This window comes from Cavia porcellus, unplaced genomic scaffold (genome assembly GCF_034190915.1).
Source record: "Cavia porcellus strain 051 isolate PalLab524CR breed Dunkin Hartley unplaced genomic scaffold, mCavPor4.1 scaffold_17, whole genome shotgun sequence".
NCBI lineage: Eukaryota > Metazoa > Chordata > Mammalia > Rodentia > Caviidae > Cavia > Cavia porcellus.
This window is the reverse complement of record NW_026947500.1, coordinates 65,362,044-65,374,910: the sequence shown is the minus strand read 5'-3', so window position 1 is coordinate 65,374,910 and position 12,867 is coordinate 65,362,044. Positions and strand designations below refer to the sequence as shown.

Sequence of the window (12,867 nt, the reverse complement as noted above, 5' to 3'; positions counted from 1 at the left end):
AACACTGCCCATCACATTTAGTCCTTTAAAAAACAGAAAAGGACCAGAGAAATGTTAAATCAATGCTATAGTGCTAATTTTGTGAAATTAGTCATAACTTTTGTTTGCTTTGTTTCTTTGGCCCCTCCACAGTACTGGCGATGGGACGCAGGGCTCTTGACCATCAAACTCCAACCTCAGTTTTTTAAAAAAACAAATTGTGATTCTGAGTGTGCTTTGAACCTAATCCAGCTAAGAGGTAGGGAAAATTGCTGGGTTTTAATAAGTAAACTAAGCCCATGTTTACAATGCTAGAAAAAGGACAAAAAGGGGTTGATATTTGTACTGTAACTCCTTTTTAAGAGTTTCAAGATTCACACTTCCTTAAATTTTCACCTGTTCTCCTCCCTCTCCTCTGACATTTTGTTTCCTCTCTGCCTTTCCCACCATGCCGTATGCTTTCTGTTCATTCCTCAGTCATGGATTGTGGCTGTTGTCAATTCAGTACTTACTGGATATGGAAAACATAAGTATCGAAAGGTCTTTCCATCTTATTCCTGCTGCTACCAGAAGTTTCAATGAAGAGTTTCCTGTAGAGCTTGTGAAACTACAACACGAATTCTCCTTAACCCTGAATAAAAATAATTAAAGTGTGTTTGAGAGCACCCATTACAAAATCCATCGAATTGAAACTGTACTATAAGAATTCTATGGTGTCTCCCAAAATGAAGGTAGATTAATTTGTCAGTTCCAATCCATATTTCAAAATGGTACTTTATGAAATAACAATTTACTTTGCTTTTCTAATCCACTGAAATGGTCTCATTTCTCCTCTAGTATTTTATACCATATGTCATTTCAATTGCAAGTTCCCTGCACACTTCTTCAAAGAAAACTTTTCTGAAAATATAAATAACAGATTTTCACTTGTTTTTTCCATGTATTTATGATATTTTTATTAAAAGTATGTCATATTTTACCTTTTGTACATATTTTGATGTTTGCTTCATTTTATATTTCATCAGTTTATTAAATTTCATGAGGATCCAACTTCTACATAGCATTTCATTTAAAATACCTAGTGTCTCAAAAAATCTCAAGGTCAGAAAAAACAATACGAGGAGAAAGGAGTGTGTCATAATACCTGGAATATGACCCATCAGGTGAATTTAGTGGACATTTCTCTGTCTCTGCTCATACATGTTTTTCTCTGTCCAAAAGTTTTATTGATATCAATCTTTCTCTTAAAAGAACGAAAAGATATCTAACGTTGAAGCAACTCACCAAAAGCCAGGTTATCTTAATGTCAATACTTGATTTGATGATATCCTTGTCTTTTTAGTAAACCTCATGAGCAGTCTCCCTCAGTGCTAAAATGGTGTTGAGCATTTTCTTATTTATTTAAAAGCACTAAGTGGGTTTTACACACTTGAATTTAATAAAGGAGTCAACTAATGACATTTTCCAACCGCCAAGATATGTGGAAGGGGCTTAGAATTTCCCTTGAGGAAGAGCACACCCAGGCAGGTAGGTCCCATGTCCTTGTTGGTTTCTCCCCTGAATGTTTGCCTGTGGAGACAAAATACCCCTGAGCCATTGCTGACATGATCTGTAAACAAGGAAATTAATGGAAAATAACCTTGTTTTCTATTACCTACAGTATAATTTTTTACATATCATTACAATAACATAGTCTTTGAAACAAACTAAGAAATAAAAAATACCTTTCCTCCGTACAAATGTGATAGTTTTGAAAAGAAAAAAATGAAAATAATAATAAGAGCAACTCTATTTATTCTATTATTTTCAGCATAATTAAGCCTGATGGGCATTTAATACATTTCCTTTGCGTGTTTGTATATTTCTTTAGACAGAAGCATTCTTTATGTTGTGCTAAAAATCACTTGATGGTCAAACAAATAGAATTAATATTATGTCTTAAATATAATTTCAATCGTAGAGTTTAGAAAATTTGGAAATTCGAAATATCAGTATTTTTCTATCGATCTAGCAGTATTCTTCAAAACAGTCTTATCAATGAGCACACTGAGACTTTAAATCCACCAACGATAGCCCCTCACATACTCTGTAGGCTCTAAGTTAGGGAAGAAAGTCAGCGGTGTTAGGTGTGACCCACAAAACTATAACCACACTGACTGAAAAATATTAAAATTTTACAAATATACATTTAGAGTTACATTTAAAAATTAAAATATACCACGATTATTCCAATGGAACAGAGGTAGACATGGAAAAGTATTAGAAATTGGTAAGTGAAATTAGTAGCTACTTAGGGTTATCTTTACAAGTATGAGCTATTTTTAGTGTGTGGCTAACAAAAGTAAATGTTTGTTTGGAAATTTGTGCAGCTGACAGGCATCAAAATTTTGGTTTAATATTTCCATCCAAGTAAGGGTAGTAAAGTACCATTAAATTAAAAACTATAAAGTCAAGTAAAGGCACTTGATCACTGTAATATGAAAGCTTTTCTTTTTCCTTATGTTTTCTAATTTTAAACATAACTCAGAATGATATATAAGCCAAAAGTAAAAGTGTAAAGAAAGCTGAAAGGCATGTGTTAACATAAGCAATCATAGGATTCATTTTTTCTTTATATTATCAAGTATCTGTATTACGAATTTGCCAATCCTAAATGGCGGTGATCTGCATTGTTTTTCCAAAGTGTCATTAAAATTTTGGTTATGAAAGTTGTATACAGAATATTACTTTCTTAACATCCTCCTGCTGTGTGATTTCCTTACTTCCTTATGTAAATATTTTCAGATTGTGAATTGCAACTAATTTTCTTTGGTTAGAGAATTCCAAAGAAATTCTGTGAAGCAAACACTCTCAGTCACATAAACAGTGATGAAACCACCTAGTTCTATAACGTGTCATTTTTATTACTTCAGCAACTATAGAAAAAAGAATGAATCTTTGAGGTAACTAAAATCTACTTTTTTACAAAGACAGAAAGTTTCTTGTGTATGGTACAAAGGTGAAATTATCTGAAAGAATTGTGATAGGAGGTAAGAAAGACATATCAAAGTAGACTGCAGTAAGGAGTTTAGGACAACTCAGTCAATAAACCTCTTAAACGGTTTTGTGCTAAAAGCATATTTATTAAACTACGAACACATGTAATACATAGAGACATTTTTATGAAGCTTGAATGGAGCATTTAATTACAATCCCTGCCTGGACAATCAACACAAACAGAAGAAAATAGCACATTGAAAGGATTATTCAGTGAGATCAAGTGGGATTCATCCCAGAAATGCAAGAGTGTTTCAGCACATACCACAAAATAAAGTGATCCCTTCCATAAACTGGATGTGAAATGTATGTATTTCTATATGCAATGCTTTTTTCCTAAGATTTGGAATTAAAAAGGATGTCCTATTATAGCACTTTGTTTCCAACATAATAATGGAACTTTTAACCACAGAAATCAGGCAGATTTCATAATAACATCCAAAAATTAAGTAAAGAAGTTGAATTATTGCTGTTTTCAGTTGATGTGATAATATATAGAGCAGTCATCGTAAATTAGGACTAAACAAATTCAGTAAAGCTATGGCATACAAACCTAATGGGGAAAACTTATAGTATTTCTAAATATCAGTAATGAATTATCTGAAGTGGAAATCAAAATAGCATTACATTTAAAAGATCTACCAAAAAACTAGAAATATATCAAAGAGGTGTAAGAGCTCCACGATTAAAACTTTAAAACACTGGTGAAAGAAAATGAAGAAGTAAAACATAGAATAAAAGATATCCAAAATGCGCACTAGATATTATATAAGTAAGTGCTTGCCTGGCAAGTGTAGTTCTGGTTTTGATTCCCAGGACCAAAAAAAAAGGGGGGAAAGGGAAAGAAATGACTAAAAAAAGGAAAAATTGGGATGGGGGAAAGAAGGAAAGAAAGAAAGAGAGAGAGAGAGAGAGAGAGAGAGAGAGAGAGAGAGAGAGAAAGAAAGTAAGAAAGAAAGAAAGAAAGAAAGAAAGAAAGAAAGAAAGAAAGAAAGAAAGAAAGAAAGAAAGAAAGAATTATGCTACTAAACTCTGCTGGCCTAATAAAAAGATTGGATTGTGCTTTTTTTTATTTTAAAAAGTATGAAACAAAAAAAAAACAAATCAAAAGAAAAACAATGTTAGTGGCACAGATTTCAAAGCAAGACAATAGAAGGTGACTACCATAATGTCCCTTGTTTTCTTCTAAATAGTTGTCTATATCTTCACAGACAATGAATTCATACAAAGCAAAATAGTATAAAAATGATCATAACAGAGTAATAAATGCATTACAGGCCTCCAAAACCAGGAAATAGGAAAATTAACAATGGCTGCCATGATGTCTCTTATTCTCTTCAAAATAGCTTTCCATACCTTCATGTATGTGGAAATTAAACAATACAAAACAGGTCGACACTACTCTAAACAAAGAATAGAAGCACTACTGGATTTCACAGCATGATGATACAGAATCAGCAATGGACACCATAATGTATATTTTTCTTCAAAGTAGCTGTTCATTTCCTCAAGTATAATATAATCAATTCTCATAAACTGTTTAGGAGAAATTCTATGCATGCATAAGTCTCTACATGTACACCCATCCTTTCTGCATTAGAGGAAAAACCAACCAAACCAAACCAAACAGGTTAGTAGAAATATAAGAAATAAAAAAGACAAATTAATAACAATAGCAAAGAGCCCAAACAATGACGTTATACGCCTTCAAAGCACGGTGGTAGGAAGAGAAGTAAGGTTGATATTTTACAGAGTGATCTGAAAGAATTCCTCAGATCATCTGACCAGACACATGCAAAATTGTTCGAATCCTATGAATGTTAACTGCTTTGTTCTCTGAACTGATAGAATTTGTAGCACAATCATCACAGCCGTCCTAATAGGTGTGTTTATACAAACTTCAGTATTTTTTCTTTGGCCTTTTACTCATTCCTCCTATTCCCTGAGATATTATTTTTCCCCTTTGAGCATATTTTTATCCTTCCACTGTGATTACTGAAAATTTTCTATCTTATGTACTATTACCATTTATTATCCTATGGAGACAATACTGTATTTACTAATGTGAATTTGATTTATTTTACTTATGTGTATGGTCTCAATTTGCATCCACTTACTTATAAATATCTCAATGTGATCATTCTTTATAGCTGAGTAGTACTCCATTGTATAAAAATACCACATCTTTTTTTATCCATTCCTCAGTTGATCGGCATTTATGTTGTTTCCAAGATCTGACTATTACAAATTGTGCTGATATGAACATGGGTGCACATATATCACTGTGATATGATGCTTTCAATTCTTCTGGGAATATGCCCAGAAGTGTAATAGCTGGGTCAAATAGGACTCCGAATCCCAGTTTTTAAGAATGATTTCTTTAGGTTCGTGTGGTATGCGAGTGATATTTTTATGGGGATTGCATTAAATCTGTATAACAATTTTGGGAGATGGCCATTTTCACAATATTTGTTCTTCCTATCCTTGAACAGGGAATATCTTTCCATTTTCTGAGATCCTCTTTAAATTTCTTTTCTTCAGGTTATTATAATTTCCCGGAACAGTTCTTTTACTTGTTTTGTCAGATTGATTCCTAAGTATATCATCTTTTGATGCTATGGTGATGGCTGTGGCTTCCTCTTATTTCTCTCTCAGTGATTTTGTTGTTAGTGTATAGGAAAGCTGTTTATTTTTGAATGTTTACTTTGTATCCAGCTACATTACTGAATTTATTCATTATACCTAGGAGCCTTTCAATGGAGGTTTTGGGGTCTTCTATGTAGAGTATCATGTTGCCAGCAATAGCAATAATTTAACTTCTTTTTTTCCTGTCATTACTCCTTTTATTTTTCTCTCTTGTCTAATTGCTCTGGCTAGTGTTTCCATTACTACATTGAATTGGAGTGGTAATAATGGACATCCTTATCTTGTTCATGATTTTAGTGTAAAGGCTTTAAGTTTTTGGTTGTTTAATATGTTTTTAGTTCTTAGATTGTCATAGATGTCTTTTATCATATTGAGATCATATAAAGATCATCTATTCCAATTTCTGTAAGGTTCTTACCATGTATAAGTCTTGGAACATATCAAATCTTTTTCTGCAACTATAGAAATGATCATGTGATTCTTATTTTTGACTCTATTGGTATGATGGACTACTTTATTGGCATATGATGCGCCGTACCTACACTTTGAGATGAAGCCCCTTGATCATGGTGTATAATCTTCTAAATGATTTGTTGCATTTTGTTTGCCAATATATTATTGAGAATTTTTGCATCTATGTTCATTAGGGAAATTGGACTGTAGGTCTCTCTCTCTCTCTCTCTCTCTCTTTCTGTCTTTTGCTCTCTCTCTCTGTCTTTCTCTGTCTCTCTGTCTTTTTCTCTCTCTCTCTCTCTGTCTCTCTCTGTGTCTCTCTGTCTCTCTCTCTCTCTCTCTGTCTCTCTGTCTCTCTCTCTCTCTCTCTCTCTCTCTCTCTCTCTCTCTCTGTCGCTCTCTTTCTCTCTTTCTCTTTCTTTTCTCAGGGCCACTCTGGAGCAGCACTGAATTTTGGTAACTGTGCCATTATGAATACCGGCACATCACGGGAAACCATCTGTTAGAGTGCCCCAGTTGTTTCTTCCATATTCAAGTTGTGGCAGGGCCTGCTCCATGAGGCCATGAGTTCAGGCTTGGAGAAGACAAAAGGAAGCAAAAGTCTGAGCCATGGACAATTTGCGACATCCTCATGTGGTTGACTTGTGTCTTCATGAACAGGAATGCAGCTGATTGTCGTGCAGGCCTAGTTTCACAGACTGACAGAGAGATGATACCCATTCAAGACAGAAAGTGGAGGCTGCATAGTAAATAAACGCAGTGGGACAACTACTCAGTCATTGGTAGTGTCTGTTAAAATACCAGAATCTCTTTCTCAAAAGCCAAATAGTTAACTTCAGTTGGATTTATTGTATAACTTTAAAATACAGAAGTGCGGATCAGTAATTGATTAAGTGCACTAACCAAAATTGTGAACAAATCCTGTCAATCAAATAACCCTCAAAACCTATGACATAATTTAAATTTTATGGCCCAACAGATGCATCTACTACAAACTGAACTAGGGATAAATTCCCTTTTTCATTTGAGATTTGCCCAAAATGGACAGGTTTCTGGATAATTTTTGCAGAAAGACTGAAGTAGATTGCCTATAAATGCCAACTGTTGCATTCAAAATCCCCATGATTACTTAATTTTGGAAGCTATATTTAAATGTTGGGTCTTTAATTACAGAGGTCATTTTAATCATGTGCAAATAAAGCCCAAAGTTGATTTCATTCTATAATTTTCTGTGAAATTTGGAGGCAATTCTACTCATTAAAGTGATGTGAGAGAGCCACATTTGATTTAATTGGCTTATGATGCTTACAAGGCATAATCTGGAGGTGATTCTCTAGAGCTAGAGCCCCTGAGGAAATGAACCCTGATGTAATAACCTCAGTGCTCCTGTTTTATTTGGCGTACAGAGAAACAGGAAAGGGTACGCTGTTTCACTGTAGTACGTAGCTTCATTCAAGCTTCCTGTGAAATAATGAAAATGTTATTTTCCTAATATTGTAACAAGGAACATTTTTTATTTTCATATTTGGCTCAATTTCTGTAAGCATTATTCTATTTTGACCCTAATACTATTCAAGGAAGAACTTATAATTTGTGGAAATACTTTGTCTCAGATCCACTGAAAAAGACTTCGAAAAGAAAAGTGTAAATAAATATGTAATATTCTCTCTATATGCATGATGGAGAAATAGTCTTCTGGGAAAACTTGCTCAGTATTTCTGGTGACTTTTGGTAAGATATTCAACACTGGAAGTAGCATTTGGAAGAGTTTCTGGAATACAAATGGTAAGGTATTAAATTTCTTTAATATTTTACTGAATTCTTAGAGTAGAAATACATTTTCTTAATGAATTTTATTGATTTGTTTAAATAAGTGAAATGCACATTCATTGTTCTTTGGAGCAAATATTTCACATCTTTGCCAGAATCTTCCCTCTTTGATGTATTTATGTAAAAAAACATTTTCTGTCTGTTCTGTGACTGGTATGCTTACAGAATTTCATGAAGGAACAGTCATTTGCTTCCACAAACCTTGTGTTTTACAGGAACAAGTTTCCTCAAGAACACCTTCAGGGCAAGAGAGCTTGGTGATGGCTGTAAGAAATCTGAGTGTGGAGACGACCTTTGCCCTCTTAGGTTTCACTGATTCCCCAGAACTTCGGATTCCTCTCTTCCTTGTATTCCTGATCATGTACATTATCACGGTGGTAGGAAACCTTGGGATGATAATAATCATCTGGGTTAACCCCAAACTTCACATCCCCATGTACTTTTTCCTTAGTCACCTGTCATTTGTGGACTTCTGCTACTCTTCCATCGTTACTCCCAAACTACTTGAGAACCTGGTCATGGAAGACAAAACCATCTTCTACTGGAGCTGCATGTGGCAGTTCTACCTTTCTTGCTTTGCTGTGGTGGCTGAGTCCTTCTTGCTGGCAGTGATGGCCTATGACCGCTTTGTGGCCATCAGGAACCCGCTGCTGTACACGGTTGCTATGTCCCAGAGACTCTGTGCTCTGCTCATGGTTGGATCCTACTTCTGGGCTCTGTTTTGCCCATTTGTGCTCTTCTGCTATGCTCTTCAGCTAAGCTTTACTGGATTTAATGTCATCAACCACTTTTTCTGTGAATATACATCGCTTATTGCAGTCTCTGTCTCTGACGTGCACATCCCTCAACTGCTGCTTTTTGGCTTTGCCACCTTCAATGAGGTGAGTACCCTTTTGATCATCCTCACCTCCTACATATTTATTTTTGTGACAGTCATAAATCTTCCAACTGCCAGTGGGCGTCAAAAAGCCTTTTCCACCTGTACCTCTCACCTGACAGCCATCACCATCTTCCATGGGACCATCCTGTCCCTCTATTGTGTGCCCAACTCCAAGAACTCAAGACAGACAGTCAAAGTGGCCTCTGTGTTTTACACAGTTGTCAATCCCATGCTAAATCCTCTGATCTACAGTCTGAGGAACAAGGATGTAAAGGATGCCTTCTGGAAAGTAGTAGACATGAAAGTCCCTTTCCATTGAATCAATCCCAGATGTTTTCACGCTTAATAAGTACTGGGGAGAGGTTCCAGGTTTTTAAGTGCTATGATAGAGGTTTGTAAGTTTTTATAGTAGATGAATATGATATTTGAATTGACAAATTAAAATCCTATGAAAAAACCAAAGCAATTAAATTCTAGGATGAGTTTTAAAATGTTTTATTTCATTCTACTTCTTTGAAGTACACACACATACACACAAAGAGAAGTAGAAAGCACAATAGATTCCATAGTATTCAGGTATTGAAAGAATGATGGTAACCAAAACAAAAAGTACTTTTCTGATTTGTTAATGTGAGTAACAATAAGTTCCTGGTTTTGCAAGCTTTTTGTGCAATACCACTGTAATATTGTAGCATTCTAGGAGATAGAAGTTGTTATCCTGTGCAACAAAGAAGTCCCTCTAATCAGATACCTCCATCTTACGGGCTCTGTGACCTGAATGAATTGAAATTGTGGCAAATGAAACAGTCATTGCTTGTGGAGAAACATGCAGGGTAAGGATGATTCTCCTAGGTGTAAATGATGCTACAGACACCAAGAAACTAGTAGAAAAATAACTGGAACACTCTAAAAGACTTTTATCACCTTATGTCTATTTTTTTAAATTTTGAGGCACATTTTCTATGTGACTGAATTTTAATATATTGTCTTGTCCGCAAAGGTCTTACATTTGTGATCCTCCTTCCTCAGGCTCGCAAATACTGGGTTTACCAGGCATGTGCACATCTGGCTTTTGGCCCTTTTGTTATAATACTTCTGACACTTTTAGTATGAAGGAGGTCATAGAAATGAATTTTCTCTTTCAGGAAGGACAGTGATTAAATTCATTTCAATATTTCCACATAGCACTTGCATATTATTATTTGAAAGTTTGCATTTCCAGAATTGTCAGGTCTGTATATTTCTATAGGCATTACATGATTTAAATTACACAAAATGTATATAATAAAATGTTTTATTTGAGAATATTGAGGAATCATACATCATTTTTGTGAATAATGAAACACAAATATTTGATATTGAACACACTAAAATGAAAGCAAATTTAGATAAGAAGGCTAACTCTGAAGAATTTTAAATAAATTATAGGTTTCTATGATTAAAACATTGTTGTATTGTGATAGATAGATACCTATATGAGATACCATTAAACTTATTTCTTATTATACACTTCAGAGTACAGTTGTAAAACAAAGTTTGAAACGTACCTTTCACGTATGTAAAATGTTCTTTATTAATAAAGTAGACAATAAATTAAAATGGCAAATGAAAAGTCTAAAAAATTACTACACACATAAACACAATAAAAGAAAAGTGACACTCCAGTGGAAAGAGGTGTAAAGTTTAATTAACTAATCTGAATGCAATATATGATTGGACTTTAAACATGAAAATTGTTCAACTTGATTCATAATAAAACCTCAAATGAAAAATGCCTGGGTTTATCATTTCTCATGCATCAGCAAATATGGTGTTTAATGATTGTCTTTTATAAATGAAGCTGAAAGAAGAACACAGTTGTAAGCATGATGGTGTCAAGGTACCTAACTTATGTGAGGACATCTAAACTATTAGCAGTATTACATACGGATTTGACCACCCCTAAAGCATTCACATTCTACAGATTTATCCTGCATAAAAAAGAAACATTTTGGCAAACTGTTACAATATACTCCCACAACATATTTCCAAGTGAACAAAGATGAGATTTTATGATAAAATTTGTAAAAGTAGAGGGACAATTAAAAGCATGAATGTCAATAGAAAAATATGGAATAAAACTAGAAAAATAAATAGACATAAATTAATAATTATTCAGACCAAAGTTTCTAATGTATATATATATATATATATATATGACATTAATGATTTAAAGAAAAGGTAATTGAGACTATTTTCATGTTAGAAATTTAAGTTGAAGCTATGCTTTTCCTCTTAAATACCACAAAAATATGGTAATCCAATAGCATTGAAAAATACTTTTTCCTCAAATTGCCTCTAAATAGAAAGTTTTCCTTTCCAGAACTAGAGCTTCTTGGATACATGTCAGATTTGAAGAGCAGATCAGGAAGTTGGCAAGAACACTTGAAGTTTTAATTTTCCATAAAGCCAGAGCAGGTGTCACAGCTCTGCAAATCTCCTTGAAAGGATATTGGAGGTAACGTGAAATGGTTGCCACTGGTTTAGAATTAGAAAACAAATGCAAAAGACATGCTGACTATAACTGATTTAAAACTACTAAATATGCTTAAATATGAATGCCAAAAACAAAGTAAATAAACCACTGATTTAGAAACTCACTCTTCTGAAAATTGGTAAGCAAAATAAACAAATATGTATTGTATCTTTCTTGTAAAATTTATATCTTCAGATCACCTGAAAGGTAATGAGAGGAAGTTTGGAAGAAATCAAGGTGGAAAACACTATATAATTAGAAAATCAGTGTTTTTAGAACTGTCAACTAAAACAACAGAATTATAGATATTCTTTTAAAAAGCATTAAGATCATTAAGCAAAACATTGGTGAGCGATTTCAACATGATTTAATGGAGCTGGCATTGCTGCACCTACACACTATGCTGGACCTCAATGAAAGCTGATGGTCAGTATACACGTGGGCTGCACCTTGCAGTGCCCACAAGCATCACTGTAACATTCCCACTGGGAAGAAAAGAATGAGCTAATACAGATCCTTTATCCAAAAGTCTTTTGGAAGTATTGACGTGGAAATGAATTAAATGACTCTAAATGAAACAGTGAGCCCCATACAGAGAACAAAACTTTCTTCAAGTGGTCCATTTTTTTCTCCCAAATTTTCTTAAACAATTCATCATTATTGGTGTACAGAGAGTAGTTACATAATAAAAAGAATCCAGGAATTGCAGCCAAATGGATTTGGATCTTGATTCAAATTAACAATATATATGGTGAAATTAGGAAAGTGTAAATAATGGTTTGGGTAGGACTTACATGACATAAAAAATTCATTTGCTACTGTGTTGTTGTCTGCCTGTTACGGCAGCCTCTCAGGAGATTGTGACAGGAGGATTGTAAATTTACTGCCAATCTTGGAAGTTAACAAAAACCTATGTCAAATTTCAAAATAATTATTAAATTGTGGGGGCTTGAGAGATAGCTCAGTAAGCTAGTATGCATGAGGCCTTAAATTTAATCATCCATATGACAAAAAATTTACAATTCTATATATTTTTAGTATGACTTAGGCATGAGGTGACCTTTTTGCTTGGTTTTAGTTCTGGGGATTGACCACATCCTGTACCACTGAATAACATTTCAAGGTTTTTGAGATGTTTAATTGAATGATCATATTTTGAATCATTGCTGTTTTTAAATAAACTCTAAATAAAGATTACTAGTACCATCAATTGATAGGGAAGTATAATATCCAACAATTAGGGTTGTGTTTTAAATGACCCTGAATTTATAATATTGAATCAGGCACTCACTGTCCCTGTCTACTTACCAATCAGAGCCAAGTGTACCCCACACACATGACCTCCAGACTGCAATAAGGAATATTTGGCCAAAAATACACCTGAGACAGTGGAAAAAATCAGTGCCCCAATGCAGCTCCTATAGTTGTTTGTACTGTTGCTTTTGAAGCACCGATTGAATTATTCCATTGTGGTGCTTTAAAAGACTTTAAAGGACTGAAGTTTTATGATAACAATGACTTGAAATTA

General features: G+C 34.1%; 1 protein-coding gene across 1 annotated transcript; it reads left to right on the top strand.

Annotated features, from left to right (window-relative positions):
- Nucleotides 1–8,099: 8,099 nt before the first annotated feature.
- Nucleotides 8,100–9,143, top strand: LOC100714343 (olfactory receptor 5D14-like). The gene has a single exon (XM_003461799.4). The coding sequence runs from the start codon at nucleotides 8,100–8,102 to the stop codon at nucleotides 9,141–9,143; it is 1,044 nt and encodes a 347-aa protein (XP_003461847.4).
- The last annotated feature ends 3,724 nt before the right edge of the window (nucleotides 9,144–12,867 follow it).